General features: G+C 41.7%; 1 protein-coding gene across 2 annotated transcripts; it reads left to right on the forward strand.

Moving 5' to 3' along the window:
- The first annotated feature begins 368 nt into the window (after positions 1 to 368).
- On the forward strand, positions 369 to 26,194 carry nhej1 (nonhomologous end-joining factor 1). 2 transcript variants are annotated; one of them, XM_061679441.1, is made up of 9 exons: positions 369 to 672; positions 1,246 to 1,409; positions 1,486 to 1,705; positions 7,114 to 7,335; positions 7,441 to 7,579; positions 9,456 to 9,514; positions 19,446 to 19,608; positions 23,494 to 23,600; positions 25,609 to 26,194. In XM_061679441.1, exons 3-9 carry the CDS (start codon positions 1,520 to 1,522, stop codon positions 25,681 to 25,683), a joined length of 951 nt encoding a protein of 316 aa, XP_061535425.1. In that variant the 5' UTR covers positions 369 to 672; positions 1,246 to 1,409; positions 1,486 to 1,519; the 3' UTR covers positions 25,684 to 26,194. The 2 variants fall into 2 exon arrangements, with proteins under 2 accessions (XP_061535425.1, XP_061535419.1); XM_061679435.1 differs by lacking the exon at positions 1,246 to 1,409.
- The last annotated feature ends 304 nt before the right edge of the window (positions 26,195 to 26,498 follow it).

Raw genomic sequence — 26,498 nt, forward strand, 5'->3', positions numbered from 1 at the left:
GCAATCAGTTTGTTTGTCTTTGTCTGTGCTTAAATAATGTACAAGGCCTCGATACATGCACAATTAGTATATATACACAGTAAATTATGTTAAAAAAAATGAAAACCACCGTTTCCTTTGATAAAAAATAATATTCAGTCTCCAAATAAATCTAACCAACAATGAAGGTGAATTTCTGTTTGATGATATATAAATTGAAAATATGCTTCCTTTAAACAAAAACAACAAAAAAATAATAATCCCGTATTACATGTAAAGTGACTCCTGGGCCCCCATAAACAAGTTGAAACAATCATAATTTTCTGAGCGTTCAAATGAAAGCGGAACGCTAAATGATTGTCTTGTTTCACGTCGGTGTGTGTACTCGACAGTCCAGAAAGGACGGATAGATAAGCAGCTGCGGCTGGAGCTAATGTTTCATTAGCTGAAACGCTTTTTTGTTGTTGTTGTCGTTTTGCCTTTGTTACGAGCTGCTGTATTCACTATTAACTGAGCTACTTTTAAGAATGTGATGGATGCCCTATTGGTAGAAAAATAAGCTGCAATAGTTAACCCCGCCTTGCCAGCCGGCAAAACTGAAAGGATTTCATATTAATGTTGGAATTTCCTTTTTCTGCCGCTTTTTTTCCTTCATTGAAATGATGTGTGTTTGAACTGCCTCTGCCCGGAACTGTGAGTATGGCTTTATGTTTGCTTTACGCACTTTGTTTTTGCTCATTTCATACTCGAAGGAGGTCAACATGTTTTGTTTGTATAGTAATTGTGACAGATGACATGACATGACATGGCTCGTTTGCAGGAGCTGTCTCCCCGAGCCAACACCCGAAAGCAGGCACGATTTTTACACATCTTGGCCTGGAATTTGAACGTGCATTCCTAAAAGTTCAATAAGTATAAAACACATGTTGATTAAATAGCCGATTCCACCGTGATTTTGGGTGTGGGTGAAGATTGGCTGAGTTACAATTGCACTCATGGACAAATAACCTTTAAAAGAGAGACTTTCTGAAATCAGTCTGTTATTGAGTGAGTTGTGTCACACAAGTCCACGTTTAAATATTTTTTTTTTTTGGATTTTGTATGTGTGTGTCAAGAGATACGTTGCATATATAGTACATGTGGATGTTGATTATCATAATGGGATGACCATTGTTCACTCTCTGTGTCTCTCTGTGTGTTTCTCTGTGTCTACTCTCTGTTCCTCTGCTCTGTCTCCTCATCTCAACCCAACCGGCTGAGCCACAGAGTCGACGCACAGAGCCTGGGTTCTCTGAGTTTTTTTTCTTGCCTCCATCAAGTGCTTGCTCATGTGGGGTGTTTCTTGACCAGCTTGTGTGAAGTTCAATGAGATAACTTCTGTTGTGACTTGGTGCCACAGAAATGAAATTGACTTGACATGAGGAAACACTGTGAGCCTTTGCTGTTGTTTCTTGATATAAATTTATTTGATCGATTATTTTGAATCTTGTCATCTTTGACTTGCAGCCTGTTAGCACTAACTGTTGGGCCACTGGGTAAGATGGAGGCGACTGGTGCGTCTACAGATGTTCTCCTGCAGAAACCATGGCTTCCTGTTTCCATTGATGGCTGCCAACTGCTTGCAAAGAGTTGCTTTGGGGACACAAGGTACCAAATCCTGCTGACTGACCAGCACTGCGTGTGGGAGGAGACTTTGCACTCGACAGCCATCCAGAGCCGCGCTCAGGTGCACAGATTCAGAACAATGTATTTATCATACATGCAAATCAGTTGCCTTGAGGCGAAATTCGCCGTTTTGAACTCAAAATAGGCCATTTACGTGAATCGTATAGCTCCAATTAGTTTTTCCTTGGGGGGTCGCTGTCGCCGGATAAGTCACAGGAGTTGACGAGACCATAAAAAACACTTCTGAAGTAACGGTACTTTTACTCTGTTACAGTGATCTAAATGTCACTCTCTGCTTTATTTATCAATTATTGCTTATTTATCAACTATTTTGTGCGACTGACTTTGACTTCCACATTGGGTGCTGTTTCTAATTTAAACGCTAGTTACGTTTTACCAATCAAACGCACAAGAAAGTCACATTACCTCACACAACGTCTTCTATTGGGCTTCCCGGGCATAGTTATTTGCACTAGATAAGCCAGCCCGGCTGCTCGTCCTGCCTAAATGGCCACCATTTTGGGAAGGTCCTCCTGACCATGAAGGCAATGGCGCTTCTCTTGTTTACATTAGATGAACAAAAACACCAGCTTTCATGTATTGTAGTATTTGTCTGGCGCTGTCTGCCCAAACGTGGAAATTTCAGCTCACTTATAACTTGAGAAAACACCATGCAGTAAATTGCAAATGTTTTTGTTGTTTATTCTTTTAAATTATGTTATTGTTTGTGCTACTTACTCAGTACTTGATTATTTCAGTGTGTACTTTTTACTCTTAAGTATTTTTTTGGAGGACTACGTTTTACTTTTACTCGAGTCACATTATTAACAGTACTCTTACTTGAGTACAATATTTGGCTACTCTACCCACCTCTGGAGCGGACATCCTCTATTGCTACTCTTACGTTTTAGCAAAATATTTGCTCATCAGATAAGCCAGTGTCATATTTGTTGCACTGGTCTTTTGTATTTTTGCGTTGAGTTGCTGTGGGTCGTGGCCCTGGTTGTGTTGCCAGCGGAACCGCAAAGCACACGTAACATCGGCGACGAGCTGGTCCGCTAGTACATCTTGTATTAATTAGGAAACGCGCCTACAATTATCTAATTAGTTTACGGATGTTAATGTTAAATGTATTAAGTGACGGAGCGATATTGGGGATTATGTCACAACACAGAATGAGATCACTTCAAATTCAGAAATGGCCAATAAAAACAGAAAAATACTGTACTTAATATTTTCCTGGAGGATGCATTTGGGATTAGCCTTTGAAGTTGGTAATAGTGAAAAATGATGTGAAACAGACAATGATTTTAGTCAATTGTTTTCCAGAATGAGAGTGCTTAAAGAGAAGTATGCTATTCATGTGGCACAGCTTGAAGCAGGCATTAGGTGCAGGTGGAAATGGGGCCTGGCTCAAGCTGGAGCCCAGAACAAAAAGAAGAAAATGAGGCAAATTAAATTTTAATCTGAAATTTGTACATCAACATGTACATGAGGAATGGTGGACGACTGGTGAGCACATCTGCCTCACAGTTCTGAGGACCGGTGTTCAAATCCCGGGCCCCGCCTGTGTGGAGTTTTCATGTTCTCCCCATGCCTGCGTGGGTTTTCTCCGGGTACTCCGGTTTCCTCCCACATCCCAAAAACATGCATGGTAGGTTGAGTGAAGACTTTAAATTGCCCGTAGGTGTGAATGTGAATGCGAATGTTTTTTTTGTTTTTTTTTATGTGCCCTGCGATTGGCTGGTGACCAGTTCAGGGTGTACCCCGCCTCTCGCCCTAAAATAGCTGGGATAGGCTCCAGCACACCCGTGACCCTTGTGAGGAGAAAGCAGTACGGAAAATATATGGAACATTTAATTGAGCGGTGTAAATAAATGTATTTCTGTGTGAAGATTTTTTTTTATTTTGCCTAATTGTACTCTTCAGAGTCTTCAATGCAGCCCTATGGGTGGCACAAGTCAGTGCAAACTGTAGGCCGGTCCCAAGCCCGGATAAATGCAGAGGGTTGCGTCAGGAAGGACATCCGGCTTAAAACCTTGCCAAACAAATATGAGCGTTCATCCAAAGAATTCCATACCGGATCGGTCGTGGCCCGGGTTAACAACGTCCGCCACCGGCGCCGTCAACCTGCGGGGCGCCGTTGGAAATTCAGCTACTGTGGGTCGAAGTCAAAGAAGAAGAGGAGGTGGAAAGCGGGTTCTTCGGCAGAAAGAGAAGAGGAAAACACAGAGCCTAGAACTGAATGTGGGGACTTTGAATGTTGGAACTATGACAGGAAAATCTCGGGAGTTGGTTGACATGATGATTAGGAGAAAGGTTGATATATTGTGTGTCCAGGAGACCAGGTGGAAAGGCAGTAAGGCTAGAAGTTTAGGGGCAGGGTTTAAATTATTTTACCATGGTGTAGATGGGAAGAGAAATGGAGTCGGGGTTATTTTGAAAGAAGAGTTGGCTAAGAATGTCTTGGAGGTGAAAAGAGTATCAGATCGAGTGATGAGGCTGAAATTTGAAATTGAGGGTGTTATGTGATTAGTGGCTATGCCCCACAGGTAGGATGTGACCTAGAGGTGAAAGAGAAATTCTGGAAGGAGCTAGACGATGTAGTTCTGAGCATCCCAGACAGAGAGAGAGTCGTAATTGGTGCAGATTGTAATGGACATGTTGGTGAAGGTAATAGGGGTGATGAAGAAGTGATGGGTAAGTACGGCATCCAGGAAAGGAACTTGGAGGGACAGATGGTGGTAGACTTTGCAACAAGGATGCAAATGGCTGTAGTGAACACTTTTTTTCAGAAGAGGCACGAACATAGGGTGACCTACAAGAGCGGAGGTAGAAGCACACAGGTGGATTACATCTTGTGCAGACGATGTAATCTGAAGGAGGTTACCAACTGTAAGGTAGTGGTAGGGGAGAGTGTGGCTAGACAGCATAGGATGGTGGTGTGTAAGATGACTCTGGTGGTGGGGAGGAGAATTAGGAAGACAAAGGCAGAGAAGAGAACCATGTGGTGGAAGCTGAGACAGGACGAGTGTTGTGCAGCTTTTCGGGAAGAGGTGATACAGGCTCTCGGTGGACGGCAGGAGCTTCCAGAAGACTGGACCACTGCAGCCAAGGTGATCAGAGAAGCAGGCAGGAGAGTACTTGGTGTATCTTCTGGCAGGAAAGGAGAGAAGGAGACTTGGTGGTGGAACCTCACAGTACAGGAAATCATACAAGGAAAAAGGTTAGCTCAGAAGAAGTGGGACACTGAGAGGACCGAGGAGAGGCGAAAAGAATACATTGAGATGCGACACAGGGCAAAGGTAGAGGTGGCAAAGGCAAAACAAGAGGCATATGATGACATGTATGGCAGGTTGGACACTAAAGAAGGAGAAAAGGATCTATACAGGCTGGCCAGACAGAGGGATAGAGATGGGAAGGATGTGCAGCAGGTTAGGGTGATTAAGGATAGAGATGGAAATACGTTGACTGGTGCCAGCAGTGTGCTTGCTAGATGGAAAGAATACTTCGAGGAGTTGATGAATGAGGAAAATGAGAGAGAAGGGAGAGTAGAAGAGGCAAGTGTGGTGGACCAGGAAGTGGCAATGATTAATAAGGGGGAAGTTAGAAAGACATTAAAGAGGATGAAAAATGGAAAGGCAGTTGGTCCTGATGACATTCCTGTGGAGGTATGGAAGCATCTAGGAGAGGTGGCTGTGAAGTTTTTGACCAGCTTGTTCAATAGAATTCTAGTGCGTGAGAAGATGCCTGAGGAATGGAGGAAAAGTGTACTGGTGCCCATTTTTAAGAACAAAGGTGATGTACAGAGCTGTGGCAACTATAGAGGAATAAAGTTGATGAGCCACACAATGAAGTTATGGGAAAGAGTAGTGGAGGCTAGACTCAGGACAGAAGTGAGTATTTGCGAGCAACAGTATGGTTTCATGCCTAGAAAGAGTACCACAGATGCATTATTTGCCTTGAGGATGTTGATGGAAAAGTACAGAGGTCAGAAGGAGCTACATTGTGTCTTTGTAGATCTAGAGAAAGCCTATGACAGAGTACCCAGAGAGGAACTGTGGCACTGCATGCGGACGTCTGGAGTGGCAGAGAAGTATGTTAGAATAATACAGGACATGTACGAGGGCAGCAGAACAGCGGTGAGGTGTGCTGTAGGTGTGACAGAAGAATTTAAGGTGGACGTGGGACTGCATCAGGGATCAGCCCTGAGCCCCTTCCTTTTTGCAGTGGTGATGGATAGGCTGACAGATGAGGTTAGACTGGAATCCCCGTGGACCATGATGTTTGCAGATGACATTGTGATCTGCAGTGAAAGCAGGGAGCAGCTGGAGGAACAATTAGAAAGATGGAGGCATGTACTGGAAAGAAGAGGAATGAAGATTAGCCGAAGTAAAACCGAATATATGTGCATGAATGAGAGGGCTGGTGGGGGAAGAATGAGGCTACAGGGAGAAGCGATAGCAAGGGTGGAGGACTTTAAATACTTGGGGTCAACCGTCCAGAGCAATGGTGAGTGTGGTCAGGGAGTGAAGAAACGGGTCAAAGCAGGTTGGAACGGGTGGAGGAAGGTGTCAGGTGTGTTATGTGACAGAAGAGTCTCTGCTAGGATGAAGGGCAAAGTTTATGAAACAGTAGTGAGGCCAGCCATGATGTATGGATTAGAGACAGTGGCACTGAAGAGACAACAGGAAGCAGAGCTGGAGGTGGCGGAATTGAAGATGTTGAGGTTCGCTCTTGGAGTGACCAGGTTGGATAAAATTAGAAATGAGCTCATCAGAAGGACAGCCAAGGTTCGATGTTTTGGAGACAAAGTTAGAGAGCGCAGACTTCAATGGTTTGGACACGTCCAGAGGAGAAATAGTGAGTATATTGGAAGAAGGATGATGAGGATGGAGCTGCCAGGCAAGAGAGCTCGAGGAAGACCAAAGAGAAGGTTGATGGATGTCGTGAGGGAAGACATGATGGCAGTTGGTATTCGAGAGGAGGATGCAGGAGATAGGCTTACATGGAAAAGGATGACGCGCTGTGGTGACCCCTAACGGGACAAGCCGAAAGGAAAAGAAGTACTCTTCAGAGTCTTCCAGATTGCTTAATTTATGTTAAAATAAAAAAAATTCTCTGCGGGGGCAGAGAATTATTATTTTTTTCTCTCACGTTTTTCATGGCTTTGGTGTTTGCATGTCTAATTTATCCTCACAGGGCAATTAAGAATGATTACAGTGACCTTTGTTGTAGAGGAGGATATGTTCCAGACCAACCCACAATAGGTGAAAATCAGGAATATAGAGAGACCATATAATAAACCTTTTTAAAATAGCTTTACCCACCATATGCTGTAAAGACTTTGAAAGTTATTTAAACACTTAAAAACAAATTGCAAGCATAAAATTCATAGAATATATGTATTATGGTGTCAGTGTTTTTGCCATCTTACAAACTTGGTTGTTTTCCAACTGGTTGTGCCAGGAGCTGAACAAGCGTCTGCAAGCCCCAGTCAAAGCGTTCTTCTCACACCTGTGCGAGTTGGTTCAGCCGTGTCTGTCAGGCAGTAGTCGGCTGCCCAAAGACGAAGCTGGCATCTCTGTGATGCAACTGGATGGCGGTGACTTGAGCTTGAGGCTGAAGAGCAAGCTATTAGGGCTGCCCTTCTATTGGGAGTTTCGCTGCACCCCCGCTCCCATCACTGTGGTACGCTTGGCATTTTATTTTGAGCTCTTGAGTCGGCATGGTAAAGGTTTGAAAGTTTTACATGATAGAATTAAGAGTGGTCACCTTTGAAGGTTTCTCTGCTAGGTATGTCTTCATCTGGTTCAGCCCTTGTTGTCTATGAGCCACGTGCTGAACCGGCAGGTGGAGCAGCTGGAAGGCTTGCTGGCCAGGAAGGATGCTGAGATCCAGGACTACAAGGAGAATGGAGCCACACTCAGCAGAGGTACACACAGCTTGTTAATGGTGAATGCAAATTTACATTTGTTTATTTGCATAATTCACGTCTATGCTTTTTTTTTCGTATTATGCATAGACCATAATTTTGGTAAACAGTAGGCTGGGGGGTAGTTCTGGGTGGCAGAATGTGAGTTGAGCCCATAACAAAAACTTATTTGGGATTGCGCTGCCATATAACGTAGAACCTCAACTGTCGTATGTGTCAGTTTAGAACTTTTTTTTTTCGTAAAAAAATTGTCTTCCTTTTTGTACACTCACTCAGTTTTTGTCAATTTGAGAATGATCCATACCAGTCATCTGCCTTACCACTCATTTCCTGATATTAAGCGCCCACTTATAGCGTCCATGCACACGTACAACTTTGAGTGTTTTTTTTTTAGACTGAATTAATCATGAAAAAGTTTCAGTTTCCTTTAAAAAAAATCTTAATCCATTGGAACCTTTGGGGGAGGAGGCTAAATAGAGTCCATCCATCCATCCATTTTCTGAGCCGCTTCTCCTCACTAGGGTCGCGGGCGTGCTGGAGCCTATCCCAGCTGTCATCGGGCAGGAGGCGGGGTACACCCTGAACTGGTTGCCAGCCAATCCAGGCTAAATAGAGTCAATGTCGTAAATACAGCGGAACCTCGATTTAACGGACCCCGTCTTAAAGTACTTGAGATTTAACGGACAGACAGTAGTTTTGTCAAAATCACCCCTCCCATGCATCAGCGAGGCAAGTTTGGATAAACTTTAAAAGGCAAGGAAACCCGTAATTCTTTTTTGCAAGAATGTCGTTTGTGTCACCACTAATGAAAACATGATATTCTAGTTAATATTGCATTTGTGGAATAAGAATTAAACATAATAATTCATCAGCCTCCAATAAACTTGAACCTGAACTTGATAAAATCTTAGTTGTGACATTAATTTCAGTCACCAGCAGAGGGTGATACTGCCTAAAATGGCGGTGCTCTGAGTTTGCTGGAGGTTGATGAATTATTCAGTTTAATTCTTATTGCATGAATACAACAATAACCAGAATACCGTGTTTTGATTAGTGGTGGCACATAATGCGTATTCTTGCAAAATACATTTGTGACTTTCCTTGCCCTTTAAAGCTTTTCAAACATTTTAAAGCTTTTTTTATATTTATTTACAATAATTTTGTACTCTGCTGGGTGTTTTTAGGCCACAAAAAAAGTGGAAAACAATTTTGTAATGTACTGATGTTTTTAGGCAACATAGAAAAGTGCTTCAATTTAACAGACAATCTTTTTAACGGACAACGCCAAACCCCTATTTAGTCCTTTAAATCGAGGTTCCACTGTCGTTAGAATAGTTGGCAAGATATAATAGCCACTACTAAAGGGACAAACTGGGAACCAAACCTCCATCATCGAGTTTGTGGAAGGCATTTACTCACTGATGTGTATAAAATTGTGCTTGGCTTGTCTTTGAGTAATTTAGCAAAACAAAGTCTAGCCTGCTAGCTCATGTCAGCTCTCCAGCTCGCTAGCCATTTCAGCAAAAAAGGAAAGTAAATTAACTAGCCACTCCCTTAATGATGATGTCACCTTTGTCCCAATTGCCATCACATATATTCTTCAATCAATCTCCATTCCAAGCAAATTAGCTCACCTAGCACCTTCTTTTCCACCAATACTTCACACATTCAAACTACAACGTTAGATAAGAAGGCTAAAATCATTATTCGAGCCATTTCCTGTTTTCTCAATGGCTCTAACCTGGTCAAATGAGATGGAAGTGTTTGTTAGCTTGTTATGATATCGGAGAATGCTTGGACATTTGCCACACGAGAGTACATATGACGTCTTGTAAAATGCCCCAAAAATGTAAAGCTGAAATGTTCTTGTGTGCAGCACGCCTGCAGACGGACATTTTTGAGCGGCACATCTACAAAGGAAGCTTCCTGGCAAAGGTGCGGTCAACTCACGTGTCACGGTATTGCCATGTCATATCTTTTTGTCACTGTCCTCACAAGGCCCAGGAGAGAGAACCTTGTGGTGTCTCTATAGCAGCTGTGTGTTTACTGTGTTGAGGTGTGGAATTTCTTGTCTTTTCCTTTGTTGACCCCTGACTCCGCGTGCGTGCGTGCGTGCGTGCGTGTGTGTGTGTGTGTGTGTGTGTGTGTGTGTGTGTGTGTGTGTGTGTGTAAGTGATTTAACATTTCATATCTACTTGAGGAATGTCCAAGGTGTGCCACTCTGACTCTTTTGTATCACAGGTTTATTTCAGGCCACTGACTGTATTATGGTCCTTCTACCTCCTCAGCGATGGGACAGCATTTAGATAAAAAATCAGGCTCAGGTGCAACAAATGGTGTTCGCTATAGATAAAATATTGGTTGAGACAAACTGCAAAAACAAATCACATTAACAGGCGGTACACCCTTTTGGATGCACATTAACGGAAAGTTCCGTCTGGTTCCAAGTGTTAGACAAATGCATGTGGTACTATGGAGGGTTGCTATTTTTCCCCTTCTTAGCTGGTCACATCACTTGGTTGGTAAACACCACAGAAGAAGGCACAGACAAAGACTTGGTCTCTGGACTCTGGTGGCAAATTCCACTGGGCAGTGACAAGGCCGCCCTCAGACTTGAGACCCAAATGAAATGAATGAAAATGTTGCTTTACAGAGATAACCACACACCGGTTTTAGCTCTGTGTATGTAGGTATGGGGAAGGCGTTTGGTGTTGGTGTGCAATATTTATCAAGGCAAACTCTTCGTCGCCCTTGTGCACTCTTGTTTCTTGTCTTCCCTACAAGCGCTATTCGTGTGTTCGTTACCATAGTAACACACCTGGTGCATCTGACTCAATTGTGAATGGGTCTGTGATTATTAGTGAATCGACTTTGACTCACCTTGGCCTGATCGTTTCTGAGTTGGCATGTGATTGAGGTTTTTATGAATGTGTTTACTACAACATCCAAATGTCTTGTATCCCTTTTCCACCACATTTCCGTCTCCTTGGTGACAACAAGCCACAAAATAAGCAGATTCGCATCACAATTTGAGAGTAAAAATTCGCATTTTGCAGCTCATAAATACACATTGAAAAGCAGAATTGTGAATCACAGATTTTTACATTTCTTAGTTAATTGAACCGCAGAGACAGTCCAAAAAAGCTTCGCTGGGCTGGACGAACAGGCATTAATGTGGTACAACGCGCTAATGTCACTTACGTGAGGGAAGTCAGAGGCTGAAGCGAAGTTATTTGGTTGACGGAGCTCGAAGATTGAGATGACGATTTGAGAAGAATATGAGAGATAAAAAATTACAGAAAATGGCGAAAGTCTTGGGAGCATTTCATACTGAAATGCAATGCAAGCACCGTGACGTAATCGTTGCTCTCTGCCTCAGACGCCCAGTACGAAGCCGCGTAGGATCCGAGACGAAATGAAATTAATGTAGCGTGAATCAGTGAGATTAATGTTAATCTCCTTTACAAACATAATGTTAGCCCTGCAGAGGCCTTACATCAAATTTGTGTCTATTTTATCAAGTATGTAGTATGCTCCTGATCATAATTTCTCAGTGTAGGCACTCGGTCGGCACTGTGAGACATATGGACTGTGTAATACAACCTGATCTGTAAGTGGCTACATTTTGAGTCATGTGGGTACAAAATGTGGCAAAGGTGGTCAGGGAGGACTTAACTGTAAAATGGGTCATGTACTCAAATAGGAGGGTTTTGGTGAAGTCAAATGAAGGAAATACTGTATACGTTTCCTCTCTAGGTGTCATTTTATTTTGAAAACTTCCAAAACTTCTAGTAGTATAAATATTTGTCATACTTCTGGTCTAAGCTCATAAACAAACAGCCATGAACCTACTGTATTTTAATGTCGCATGCTAAAATGCTAGTTGCTGAAGTGAAGTTGCATAAAGGCTGGTAAGGCTTTTTTTATTTTTTTATTTTTTTTTTTTTTTATTTTTTTTTTTTTTTAAATAATGCCTTATGTTTTTGACATAAGAAATGCCAAGTTTAAACTGAAATTTATGTATTTTTGTTTGAAATTGCCCAACTGAAAATGGCAGTAGTTTGCTGCTATGCAGTATGAATTTAAGAAATAAAACTTTTTAAAATTATATGTATATATACACACACACACATCCATCCATCCATTTTCTACCGCTTATCCAAGGTCAGGTCGCAGGGGCAGTAGCTTTAGCAGGGACGCCCAGACTTCCCTCTCCCCAGCCACTTCATCCAGCTCTTCCGGGGGGATCCCGAGGTGTTCCCAGGCCAGCCGAAGGATGTAGTCTCTCCAGCGTGTCCTGGGTCCTCCCCGGGGTCTCCTTCCGGTGGGACGTGCCCGGAACACCTCACCAGGGAGGCGTCCGGGAGGCAATGATTCGGATGCCTCCCGGACACACACACACAGTGGGTAGAAAAAGTATTCAGACCCTCTTAAATTTCTCACTCTTTGTTATATTGTAGTCATTTGCTAAAATTATTTAAATTAATTTTTGCCCCCTCACACAGCGCCCCATATTGACAGAAAAAAAGAAGCACATTTTTGAGCTAATACAGCCATGAGTCTTTTTGGGAATGATGCAACAGGTTTTTCACACATGGATTTGGGGATCCTCTGCCGTTCCTCCTCGCAGATTCTCTCCAGTTCTGTCAGGTTGGATGGTGAACGTTGGTGGACAGCCATTTCCAGGTCTCTTCAGAGATGGTCAATTGGGTTTAAGTCAGGGCTTCACTGTTGGGACTGTATTGGACAGGTTGATGAGCAGTGCCTGGTTTTCTCCACACATACCGCTTAGAATTAAGGCCAAAAACGTCTATCTTCGTCTCATCAGAGCAGAGAATCTTATTTCTCACCATCATGGAGTACTTCAGGTGGTTTTTAGCAAACTCCATGTGGGCTTTCATGTGTTTTACATTGAGGAGAGGCTTCCGTCGGGCCACTCTGCCATAAAGCCCCGACTGGTGGAGGGCTGGAATGATGGTTGACTTTCTAGAACATTCTCCCATCTCCCGACTGCATCTCTGGAGTTCAGCCACAGTGATCTTTGGCTCAAGGAAGGGTTCTGGTCATCCCAAACATCTTCCATTTAAGGATTATGGAGCCCACTGTGCTCTTAGGAACCTTAAGTGCAGCAGAATTTATTTTGTAACCTTGGCCAGATCTGTTCCTTGTCACAATTCTGTCTCTGAGCTCTTCAGCTAGTTCCTTTGACCTCATTATTTTTATTTGCCCTGACATGCACTGTAAGCTCTAAGGTCTTATATAGACAGGTGTGTGGGTTTCCTCATCAAGTCCAATCAGTATAATCAAACACAGCTGGACTCCAATGAAGATGTAGAACCATCTCAAGGATGATCAGAAGAAATGGACAGCACCCGACTTAAATATGAGTGTCACAGCAAAGGGTCTGAATACTTATGGCTGTGTGATATTTCAGTTTTTCTTTTTTAATTAATATGCAAACATTTAAACAATTGTTTTTTTGTTCTTTTCTGTCAATATGGGGTGCTGTGTGTACATTAATAGGGAAAAATGAACTTAAATGATTTTAGCAAATGGCAGCAATATAACAGTGAAAAATTTAAGGGGATGTGAATACTTTCAGTACTCACTCGCTCACTCTCTCTCTCTGTGTGTGTAATATAAATAATAAATAAAAGGAAACCAGTTGGTTGTTCGTTATTGAATTAACAGTCTTCTCTTTTGTATTCATAGTTGCTCTCTAGCCAAGCAAACATAGTTTATCTGATTTTGAATACTCGATTATTCGAGAGAATTTTCAGTAGGATACATTAATACTAAAATATTTGATAGCTGCAGCCGTACATTTAATGCCCCCGCCCCCCGTTATAGTCATATTTTTGTTTAATAAAACAATTTCTTCAGGTCCCAATGGGAGTAATCTGCAAAAAATTGCTCATCACAATTATAAAGTTGCTCCTCAAATGAAGTCATTGAAAAAGTTATTTTGAGACAGCTTGGACAATGAAGGGAGTCGGGACCGTGGTGGAATGACTTATGGTCTTCCTCTCAAGCCTCTTCCACTCGGTTTTGTTCAACATTGACTTGGTTTGAATTAGCCTGAACTACCCACTTGTCCACATCAGCTTTCTTGATTGCCTACATTGGTGAACCAATCGTGAAGTCCTCTCCTAAAATGTGTGCCGGAAGCAAGGGCACAAAGTTAAAATCCGAACACAAAACCTCATCTTTACATCCATGCTCCACAGAAGTTGAAGAAGAAGAAGTGGGGTTTCTTTTTCCTGTTTTTGGATGAAATACCTCTGCTATTCTCGGTGGCTTCCTATATGCCAACATTCTTTGCACGCCACTTCACAGTGCTGAAAATGATTTGAATATGGTGGCAGAAAGTGTTGGGTTTTCCTCATTTGTAAGTCCAACTGGTGTTAACAGATTTATTAAACATAATGGAGCCTAGAAATTTCTGTTGAAGCAACGGCAAGGTGACACAGATTTATATGTATGCCACAATTCACAGTGCTTTACAAAAATTAAAAATGCTTACAGTTATGGTGTAATTATCCATCCATTTTCTATACCGCTTATCTTCACTAGGGTCGCGGGATGCTGGAGCCTATCTCAGCTATCTTCGGGCGGGAGGCGGGGTACACCCTGACCCAGTCGCCAGCCAATTGCAGGGCACATAGAAACAAACAACCATTCACACTCACATTCACACCTACGGGCAATTTAGAGTCCTCAATCAACCTATCATGCATGTTTTTTGGGATGTGGGAGGAAACCGGAGTGCCTTGAGAAAACCCACCCAGACATGTGGAGAACATGCAAAATCCACACATGTGGGGCCGAGATTTGAACCCCGGTCCCCAGAACTGTGAAGCAGATGTGCTAACCAGTCTTCCGGCAAGGTGTCAACAAAAAAAAAAATAATCCATTAGAATAAAGTAAAAGAGAAGAGCACTGATAGAACACCTTCACTTGTTATATGCACACAGGGCAGAAAGGACTTCTGTTCTTTCTTAAACATTGTCAGATTAGAGTCCTGTCTCACGTCATCAAGACTATTTCTGAGTTTAGCTGCATGGAACTGAAACACAGCTTCACAAAATTTTGCTCTGACTCTGGGCACCAGAGACCTGTCTCGGCACCGGAGACTGAGGTTTTCAGGGTCCAAGATAGTTCATATGGGACCAGTATGTTAGAGATCTCCTATATACAATAAACCTTTTGATTCTAGCAATGTTTTTGAGATGGTAGAGGGTTGATGATGTTGATATTTAATGTGGCTCTTAAGGTTGAGGTCTGTTACATTGTTACCTCTAGATTTGTTAACTTGATTATTAGTGTTAACATAAGCGATTCAAGGTGACTGCTAAGATGTTTTTGAATGAATTAATGAATCTTTTATGATTATGATTATGATTTTTCAAAACAATGAATAAAAAGTCTGCAACAAAAAATATACAAATCACTGTTCAAAAAGGAGTAGGGAGACGCCTAAGATTAACATGCCATACCCCTATCCGTCAATTTCAAATGAGAACATTAATAATGTAGCTACCTTGTATCCTGCCTTAGCGGTAAGGGTGGTATAGGGTGACACAACTAAGATGACACCACCCCATTTAAGTGTTGACAAGGTTGCCTTGGTACAACACGGAAGTTTGCTCTTCATTAAAACAAAGGACAGTAGACCTCTTTGTTTCTTTTGAAGCATTTATTGCTTTCATAGATTCTCCTGCCATGTTGTGAGTGAGACTCTGAAGTTAGGACCGTTGCATTCTGGCTGCCCTTGGCCAAGCTGTTGTTCCCCTCTTGAGCCCATGAAATCACAAAATGCATGTTTGTATGTTCAAAGTACGCATGATGTCACGGTGAAAAGACCTATTTTTTCCCCCAAGGTAACACTTTCAACTTCCTGTGCAAGCGCGTCATTAATGCGCCTCAGGATAGTACGAACTTAAAGCCCAGTCTTTAAAATGTTGACAAGATGTCCGTTGATTTTTGTCTTTGTCGAATTTGATGGTTAATTCAGGGATGAAGCAGCTTGCCATAGATGACTTTTTGATTCAGGGCAGGAAGTTGAGGTCACATGGTGTGGAAAAAGTAAACATGAGGTCGGCAACAGAGACGAGACAAAGTGAGCGAGTGTGAGACTCGCTGGCACCAGCAAACCCCCAGCCCAACCCACCATCTCCCCCAGGCCCCCTTTAAAAAAAACAACAGCTTCTAAAATCAGAGCTGGTAACTTGCTAATAATAGCCAAACGTCAACAGGCTTTAGCCTTCCTCACCTCACCTTCTCCACCGCAGGAGGCAGGATTTAGGGGTGTGGCTACCAGGTGAGCACTCCCTCTCGCCTCCTTCATCGTTTGAGGACTTTGTCCCATTACAAGAAGAGAAAAGGACATTCCAGATCCATCCTCTAGCAGATTGCAACATGGAGAAGTAATTGACTTTTCATCCTATTAGTCTTTGCTTCTTTGGATGAATTTATTACCTGAGTTCTACTGAAGCAAAACGTGTAAGATTTGATCAAAAAGTGAAGCAAGCAAGGAGATGATGTGCTGCCTCTCTTTTATTGACTCAGGTGTTGCTGAGCTGGTAGAACCAAGGTGTGATTCGCTCAGTGTTTGTCTTAATCATCCTCAAGCAAATGTCATACAATACATGTTGATAATATGTTCCCAATAAATGGAGCTCACCATCTCATATCATCTAGAGGGGGCTGGAGAACAGGTCAGCTAGTAAAGGGAGAGGGCACTGTGAATAAAAATACAGTATAAGGTCGGCTTTCTGCTTGGTCGTCCTCCCCCCCAGTACATTGGTTCCTCTGTGCCCAAAGCAGAACGAAGCCCCCCCCCAGCTATTTGAACAAACAAATCACAAAAATAAATCAATGCAAAACCTCAAAGCCTGACCAAAGTGTGCTGAAGAGCCCCTCGGCCCTGAGAGCGAGCAGAAGACCACCAATTTCTGATGGTCAATATTTGAGAAGCTAATTTGGAGTGTTTGTGCTATCCATTGGGGGAAAGGAGGACTTGGTGACTGTAGCGTTTTTTGTGTTGAGGGCTGTCACTATTGAATATTTTTAGAATCAATTATTCTTTCAATTATTCCATAGATTAATCGAATAATCACAAAAATTATTTACGTTCAATTTTATTGCAAAATATTTTCTTCTAAATACTGTTTATTAACCGATCAGTAATTTATTGGTATTTGATTAAACAAATTAATGCGATGGACTAATAGTTCGTTATACGTTTTACATACACTTCTGAGGCTGCTTCAGGTTCATGTCAATAACTGGCTATTCATATACGGCTGCAAATAACAATTATTTTCAGAATAGTTAAAAAAAAATTTTCAATAAAGTGTTTATGACTCAGTTACTAGTTACCGTAACATGTCATAAAATGGACAAAACTGTTAATCATTCTTTTCCACAGTAAAAGCTGATGTTTGTAACGGTCTTATCCTGAGTAAACACAGACAAGCCGTCGACTTTCATGGAGGACTAGAGAAATCAGAGTATTTACAATTGAGAGGCTGAAATCAGATGATTTGTAAAATTTTAAGTTCAACAATGACTCAGCGATTACTTGATTATCAAAATAGTTATTGATTAATTTATTGGATTAGTTATTGATTAATGGTTGCAGCTCTATCTGTGTCTCATAATGGTGGGGGCAACTTATGCTTGCAGCATCGGCGCACATACTGACACCTTTATGAGTCTGGTCATCGCACATTAACACAGGACGTCCCAACCTTTGTTTAGCCAAGGAGCGCACGTGTGTACTTTTTAACTAGCAAAGCTGTGGGTAATTGACGGGGGGAGAAGTGTTAATATAAAAGTAACAATAATCAAATACACTTTTTACAAAGGAAAATAAAAAATAAAAACATGTGTGGCGATAGTGAAATCGTGCAAATGGCGGAATTTTGGCTTAACGCATCACTGCAAATGACTAACTAGCTACGACCTGGTTCAGGACAGCGCCGCTGGCACCGCTCGGGATGACAACCAAAGTGAGATAAGCGGCCCGTGCATTGATGAAGAAGGCAGCGAGGAAGGCACACATTGACCATCGACACTTCCAATGGACGTCACGGTAATAAATATGTGTGCTTCAATTCGATGCCAAGCGGCATCGGGTCTTCTCTTCCCTGATGCGCTGCTCCCCGCAGCTGTGAAAACCTGTGAGCCTGACTACTTAGACAGCATCGGCTGGACGCTGGAAGCTGTTATTCTGTTGTATGAATGGCAACAGGTTCATTGGACCTTCTGCCAGCATTTAATTGTTCTGGCTGTCACTGTACGTCGCTGGCATAGATAAACAAAGATACATTGGGTCTTAAATAAATAATTTTAAGACACTGGTTAGCACATCTGCCTCACAGTTCTGAAGACCGGGGTTCAAATACCAGCCCCGCCTGTGTGGAGTTTGCATGTTCTCCCTGTGCCTGTGTGGGTTTTCGCTGGGCAAACCTGTTTCCTCCCACATTCCAAAAACGTGTGGTAGGTTGATTGAAGACTCTAAATTCCCCGTAGGTGTGAATTTGAAGGCGAATGGCTGTTTGTTTATATGTGCCCTGCGATTGGCTGGTGACCAGTTCAGGGTGTACCCCGCCTCTTGCCCAAAGATAGCTGGATAGGCTCTAGGACGCCCGCGACTCTTGTGAGGATAAGCGGTACAGAAAATGGATGGATGGATAAGCAAAATTGGACGATAGGAGCGTTCGCGAAACGTCATCACGATGTAATTTGGCGCATGCGCATGAACATTGGCTGGTAAAAGTCCCACTGACTTCCATATAATATTGGCTAAGTAACCTTGTTTTCATGGCTTTTTATCGCAGTATGCAAGTTTGGACCAGCTGACGCCAGGCAAAGCTATACAGAGAAGCTTCTGGACAACAGCGGCAACCAGAATTTGCCTTGAATATGACGTTATGGAGAATTGTGGCCCAAATCTGTCCACAGGCCTGACCAGGAAAGATGTTTTTGATTGACAACTTTTAACTTTGGCCTACACGAAAGATGTAGTGAAAGTCTACAAGTCTATTGACTCATAGAATTGTTAATCATTCAATTGTTGATTGAAAAGTGTTCAGACGGTGAAACGTCCCTCTACGTGTGATGTATTTACATATTGTAAGGCTCATATCCATTTGTAATTTGTATATGATAGTAGGCCTACATAAGAGGTAAAAGTAACAGAGGCATCAATAATTTAAGAGTGAGATGCAAGTTATTAGGCACGGTGAACGACTGGTTAGCACATCTGCCTCACAGTTCTGAGGAGTGGGGTTCAAATCCCAGCCTCGCCTGTGTGGAGTTTGCATGTTCTCCCTGTGCCTGCGTGGGTTTTCTTCAGGTACTCCGGTTTCCTCCCACATCCCAAAAGCATGCATGGTAGGATGATTGAAGACTCTGAATTGTCCATAGGTGTGAATGTGAGTGCGAATGGTTGTTTGTTTATTTGTGCCCTGCCATTGGCTGGCGACCAGTTCAGGGTGTAGCTCGCCTCTCGCTCAAAGATAGACTCCAGCACGCCCACGACTTTAGTGAGGATAAGCGGTACGGAAAATGGATGGATGGAAGCAAGTTATTAGCTAATGTGAGCTTTATTTTGTTTGTTTATTGGCAAATATTAAATACGAACAATATGGTATCTAGTATTGTAATATTATATTGCAAAACAAGTTGTTATAAAGTGTCTTACCATTACTATAAAAAGTGGCGAAATCAAGCATAGTCTGTCAGTATGGTTCAACTTGTCACGTAATCACGTAAACTTTCAATGAGCTTCATGTGTCACTGAATCACTGTATTAGTCTAAGCATAACATGAAAAGTCTCTCATTAGATCTCATCATCAGACTCTTCCTGTGGTTTGTTGTGACCCTCACGGCATCTGGGACTTTGGAGGAGACCTCCAGGAGCTTTATACTGCCATCGTTTCACACGGAATCATGCGCAAACGCAAACTGTCTGAGCAGGACCAGTTGGTTGCCACGGGACCTGACCCCACAGCTTCCTCAGGTTTGTGTCTTTAACTTTTTTTATTTGAGTTATCAGAAGCTTGTTTAACACTTTGAGCTCCATGCTGGCCATTTGTCCACAAAGCTTCCTTTTTTCTTTTTTTTAAAAACCATTTTAGTTGTTTTAAATTAATGAAAATTCCAAGGGTGTGGGGATTTTTGTCTTTCTTTGTCATTTCCAACTTCCGTTCTATAAACGTACACTATATTGTCAAAAGTATACGCTCACCTGTCATGACTCACATATGATCTGGAGTGCCATCTCCTTCTTAATCAATACAATTTAATGACATTGGTCTACCTTTTACAGCTATACCAGCTTTAACTCTTCTGAAAAGGCTTTCCACAAGGTTCAGGAGTATGTGTGGGGATTTTTTTGACAATTGTTCCAGAAGCGCATTTGTGAGGTGTCACAGGGATGTTTGACGAGAAGGCCTGGCTCTCTGTCTGCTCTCTAATTCATCCCAAAGGTGTTCTATCAGGTTGGTGCCAGTCAAGTTCATCCACACCAAACTCTCTCAACCATGTCTTTATGGACCTTGTTTTGTGCACTGGTGCAAAGCCATGTTAGAAATGGAAGGGGCCATCCCAAACTGTTCCCAAAAGCTCTTGCTTATTCCTTCAGAGTTCCTTTCACTGGAACTAAGGAGCTAATATTTTGACAATTCCATGCTCCCAATATGGAAACAGTTCTTCCATTTCTAACATGGCTGTGCACCAGTGCACAAAGCAAGGTCCGTAAAGACATGGATGAGACAGTTTGGTGTGGATGAACTTGACTGGCCTGCACAGAGTCCTGACCTCAACCTAATAGAACACCTTTGGGTCTAATTATAGCAGAGTCTGAGAGCCAGGCCTTCTCGTCCAACATCGGTCTTTGACCTCAAAAGTGCGCTTCTGGAAGAATGGTAAAAAATTCCCATAAACACACTCCTAAACCTTGTGGAAAACTTTTCAGAAGAGTTGATGCTGTTATAGCTGCAAAGGGTGGACCGATGTTTTATTGATCCCTATGGATTAGGAGAGGGATGTCACTTAAATTTATATGTGACTCAAAGCAGGTGAGCGAATACTTTTGGCAATATAGTGTATCAATAATATACTGTTTACATCAAATCAAAAAAAAAAAAAAAACCTACCTCTCCAAGTACCCCCATAATGACCAATAATAAAATACGGTAGCATAGTAGATCTTAGTGTTTATCAAAAACAAGACCAGATTATTATTTTTTAATTTTTTTGCTCCTAAAACATATACAGTGAAACCTCAATAAAATGGACCCCGATGTAACGGCTATCGAATAAAACTGACTTTTCGGGACCAAACAATGTCTCCAAAAATAGTATCCATTTGTCGCTTAAACTCACATTGACAAAGTCTGTTAGTTCCAGAATTGGCCCCTGTTGTTTATTGGAGGTGTCGAATGCAGCCCTATGGGGGGCACAAGCCAGTGGGAACTGTAGGCTGGTCCCAAGCCTGGATAAATGCAGAGGGTTGCGTCAGGAAGGGAATCCGGCTTAAAACTTTGCCAAACAAATATGAGCGTTCATCCAAAGAATTCCATACCGGATTGGTCGTGGCCCAGGTTAACAACATCCGCCACCTGCGCCGTAAACCTGCAGGACAGCGGTGGAAATTCAGCTACTGTGCGTTGAAGTCGAAGACGACGAGGTGGAAAGCGGGTTCTTCGGCAGAAAGAGAAGAGGAAAGCACAGAGCCTAGAACTGAATGTGGGGAAGATGGGAAGAGAAATGGAGTTGGGGTTATTTTAAAAGATGATTTAGCTAAGAATGTATTTGACGTGAAAAGAGTATCAGATCGAGCAATGAGGCTGAAACTTGAAATTGAGGGTTTTATGTATAATGTGATTAGTGGCTTCGCCCCACAGGTAGGATGTGACCTAGAGGTGAAAGAGAAATTCTGGAAGGAACTAGACAAAGTAGTTCTGAGCATCACAGACAGAGAGATTGGTGCAGATTTTAATGGACACGTTTGTGAAGGAAAATAGGGGTGAGGAAGAAATGATGGGTAAGTACGGCATCCAGGAAAGGAACTTGGAGGGCCAGATGGTGGTAGACTTTGCAAAAAGGATGCAAATGGCTGTAGTGAACACTTTTTTTCCAGAAGAGGCAGGAACATAGGGTGACCTAAAAGAGCGGAGGTAGAAGCACGCAGGTGGATTACATTTTGTGCAGATGATATAATCTGAAGGGGGTTACAGACTGTAAAGTAGTGGGAGGGGAGAGTGTGGCTAGACAGCATAGGATGGTGGTGTGTAAGATGACTGGTGGTGGGGAGGAAGATTAGGAAGACAAAGGCAGAGCAGAGAACCATGTGGTGGAAACTGAGACAGGACGAGTGTTGTGCAGCTTTTCGGGAAGAGGTGAGGCTCTCGGTGGACAGGAGAAGCTTCCAGAAGACTGGTCCACTGCAGCCAAGGTGATCAGAGAGGCAGGCAGGAGAGTACTTGGTGTATTTTCTGGCAGGAAAGGAGAGAATGAGACTTGGTGGTGGAACCTCACAGTACAGGAAATCATACAAGGAAAATGGTTAGCTAAGAAGAAGTGGGACACTGAGAGGACTGAGGAGAGGCGAAAGGAATACAGTGAGATGCGACATAGGGCAAAGGTAGAGGTGGCAGAGGCCAAACAAGAGGCATATGACATGTATGCCTGGTTGGACACTCGAGAAGGAGAAAAGGATCTATACAGGTTGGCCAGACAGAGGGATAGAGATGGGAAGGATGTGCAGCAGATTAGGGTGATTAAGGATAGAGATGGAAATATGTTGACTGGTACCAGTAGTGTGCTAGATAGATGGAAAGAATACTTCGAGGAGTTGATGAATGAGGAAAATGAGAGAGAAGGGAGAGTAGAAGAGGCAAGTGTGGACCAGGACGTTAGAAAGGCATTAAAGCGGATGAAAAATTGAAAGGCAGTTGGTCCTGATGACATTCCTGAGGCGGTATGGAAATTTTGAATTATTTTTTTTTTTTAAATATGGATATTTTATACCAAAGGCGGGACCAAGTCATTGCTTTGCAATTCACAAGTAAGTCTCAAGTCTTTGACCTCAAGTCTGGAGTCAAGTCCCAAGTCGAGACAGGAAATTCCCGAGTCAAGTCTTAAATCGAGGCATGCAGGTGCCGAGTCAAGTCGCAAGTCTTACGCTTTGAGTTTCGAGTCCTTTTACCAACAAAATAAAAATGTGTTTATATATATATAAAATTATGTATACATTTTATACTGCATTTCTATATTTAATATATTTTTAAATACACATTTATCAAAAGAGATTTGATAAACAAGTGCATTAAACCTTTATAAGAAAACTAGGGGGCCAATCAAAAATGTTGCACCCTCAGCCACACTTCGGGGGCAGGTGGGCTTAGTTTATTCAAAACCTATTGATGATAGGTTTTCAGTTATTCTATGAAAATGCTATGCTATGACTTTTCTCACTTTATTTCTGAAGTGACATTAAATAGACCTGTCACAAATAAGAATTTTCATCCAGTAATGCTGCAATTAGTAATCGAGTAATCTACTCCCAATTTTATCGGAAAAATCAAATATAAGAATAAAATATATTTTGCTTGGTTGACGAGTAATTATGAATCATGAGAGGAAATGAGACATTTCACTTAATAATGAACGACCAATTTGTTTGCTCTTTTAGATAACAGTATATTTTTTATAGTTTTTATTTCAGATTATGCATATAGCAGGAAACTGTCAAGAAATGTTGATTAAAACGTTGAGCAGTAAAATAAGCTAAAAACATTTTTAAAAATCTTTAAAATTAAAAATGTCTGTACAAGTTGAAAGGGTGGTAAAATCCAACATGGCCTGAGGGTTTAAAAACATTTGCTTCCATATCATCCAGCCGCTGAAGCAGGTGCTGAGGGAGGAGAAGCCGACAGCGAACCGAACCACTCTAGTCCAATGGAGGACGCTGGAGACCACATGGTCCACACAGCCACGGCACCGCAGGTATGGCAGACTTGTCATAAAAGTGAGAATTGTCTCAAAGGCCATGTCCACACAAACACGGGTATAACATTGTATATTTTATTTGTAGACACATTTGCACCCTTCAATTGCACATTAACTGTATGTTGGTTATTTTTGGGAAAACTCCGGCCAGGGTAACTACTTCAAAACTCTTTATTGCCTTGATAATTGTATATATGAAAGATTATGACATGCATGAATCACCTTTTCCTCAGTTGGCCATTGTTACTGTATCTCAGCCATACTGTATGTGATAGCAGGAGGGCGAAATGTTTGTTGGTTTATTAGGAGGGTTATGCACAACCTATAACATGGACCTCCATAACATTTTGTAGACAGGTGCCGAATATATTAATTTATTAATTTTTTTACATTTTGCTGAGCATATGGATGGAGGATAGGGCTTCACGTTATATTGTTTGAGCATTGTCATCGTGATGTGCGCATGAATAATAGTCACATAGCAAAGTCCTGGCGATGTTGGAGGCAAAAGAACTCTGGTACCCAACATGCACTGTGTGTATCATTCCACCAATCACAATTGTACTGTGAATAGGTTAACATGTAGTGACACATTCTCCAAACAAGAGGCAAAGCGTTCTTGCTTCGTTCTTTATTTGTTCCTCCTAGCTGTAGTTTTCTGTAAAACTGTCACCTGAAACAAATAATTAACAAATGTCCGCTAACCCAAGTGCTAACATACAGAAAAAAAAGCTAGACATGCTAATAAGATTAACACCAATGTTGCAGTACTGGTAAATTAGAGGAGATAGAGTACCAACACTCAGGATGGCTTAAAATCGGGAACATTCAGGAGTCATGAATAAACCCCCATTTTTAGCCAGTTTTTTGTTGAACACTTGCAGGAAATGATGTATGCATTAAAAAACATTAACAATGTAAATATGATTTTAACTGACCGCCATAACATTCTCGCCCCCTGACCTTTAAGTCCATGGCAGAATGCACGCACCATACGCACAGAGCCAGATTTGACAGGGAATGCCCACATTCTGGGGTTGTTCCACCCAGGTTGCGTAAATGACAGATTTGAGTGGTTCTTAGTTAGACATCGGAAGCTTTTGCCGCACTCCATAATGCAAATTTCAGTCATTCTCATTCTTGTCAGAGCACACACTGCTGATTGCAGAAATGTCTGCTGACCAATGTCCTGGGACTTTCTTCTGGATTGTTAAATGGCCTAACGGAAGAAATTAAAGTGCCATCTGTTGCATGATAGTCTATAACTGTCAACCAACACTTCAAAATGGGAAGCTAAATTATGCAGCCAAGTGAGCCTTTAATTATCAGGTGTCCTGCAATGTGTTGCATTAATTCATGAATTCATCTTCCATTCCACTTCTCCTCACTAGGGTGGTGGGCGTGCTGGAGCCTATCCCAGCTGTCTTCGGGCGAGAGGCTGGGTCCACCCTGAACTGGTCGCCAGCTAATCTGCATTAATTCAGTTGTAAAATATATTACATTTTTAAAATTCCTTTAACTCTAATAAACAGTCAGTTGATATAATAATTTTAAATATACATGAGCATTCTTTATACATGTTATCAAGCTAATAATTATAATTGAATTATAAATAATAGCGGGATCTATGTGTTGTTATTAAAATTAAGTAATTTGACTAATTTACCTCGACATTTTCCTTTTTTTTTTTTTTTTTTTTTACTTCATTTACAAATTCCTAGATCCATCTATTGGTTTTAAAAATCAATAATGGCCCTTGAGCACAGTTTTGCCCACACCTGCTTGAGAACATCGTGTGTGTGTGTGTGTGTGTGTGTGTGTGTGTGTGTGTGTGTGCGTGTGTGTGTGTGTGTGTGTGTGTGTTGGGGAGTTTGCTTTTAGAAAATACCTGTGTTGGTGTGGACATGTTGGAAGTTGGCCTGCTAAATTCGATGTTTGTTCCAATGTTTGAATGCTCCAAACAAAGAAAGTTGGTGTTCAATGCTGATCTCTAAATGTTCCACAGCTCGTCACCTGTGGCCGTGCTGAGCGAGTGTCTTCCAAAGCAAAGAAGAAGAAAGTGGTGGGCTTGTTCAGATGAGCGCCAGGAGAGGGAAATGCCTTTTTAAATGCATGGACAAATTTAAATGAATTACTTTTAGATAGTTTTGAATCTTTTAGACTCAATGTTAATCCATTATTTTAATGATTTTTATCATGGGAGATAGGCCTTTTATCTGAGATTTCATATTTAAAATAAATTACTTTTCTATTGAACTAAACAAGCTTTCAGATAAATCTTATTTGCTGAATCTGCTTCAAACAAAAATTCTTATAAAGAAACTTTATAAAAATTTTATAAAGTTTCTAATTGGCCAAAACTGTCCATGATAGAGTCAAAAGGTACAATTTGATGTAAAACAGTGTTGATATGGTTAAAGAGCTAAAGTTGGACATGGAGAAGTCAGGCAAAAATCGTTACTCTTAGGAAGCTTCATTACATTACATGTGCATTTAACACAGCCAAAATGTTTGGGGGGGGTTCACAGAGGGCCAGTATAGAGAGCCCAGAGGCTTAAAGAACGTCAAAACAAGGATAAAACTTAAAGGTACTGTGGCTTTGTTAGTTTTTTTTTTTTTTTTTTTTTTTTTTTAATTTCGAAAATGCTTTCCTATCTGTGTCAGTGAGGTCCGGCTGACAAAAAGAGCTGATGGCAGTAGATGTTGATCAAGGTGTTGCAGCATCAGAAATTCAATTGAACGTTAAAGTGTTTGTCTGCTGGTTACGCGCGTCATACTGGGACTGTATGCAGGATTTAATGCGGGAATCAATCTGAAATGGAGGAAATCATATTTTTTTGCCCAGGAATGTCAAAACACATGAAATTTGTCCCTGGTAGTTGGAGTCACTCTTAT

This window comes from Phycodurus eques, chromosome 1, assembly GCF_024500275.1.
Source record: "Phycodurus eques isolate BA_2022a chromosome 1, UOR_Pequ_1.1, whole genome shotgun sequence".
NCBI lineage: Eukaryota > Metazoa > Chordata > Actinopteri > Syngnathiformes > Syngnathidae > Phycodurus > Phycodurus eques.

Coding starts and splice junctions, on each gene's coding strand:
- nhej1 (XM_061679441.1), top strand. CDS start 1,520: ATGGAGGCGACTGGTGCGTCTACAGATGTTCTCCTGCAGAAACCATGG. Junction 19,609..23,493: donor TGACCCCACAGCTTCCTCAG/GTTTGTGTCTTT, acceptor CATATCATCCAG/CCGCTGAAGCAGGTGCTGAG. Junction 23,601..25,608: donor ACACAGCCACGGCACCGCAG/GTATGGCAGACT, acceptor AATGTTCCACAG/CTCGTCACCTGTGGCCGTGC.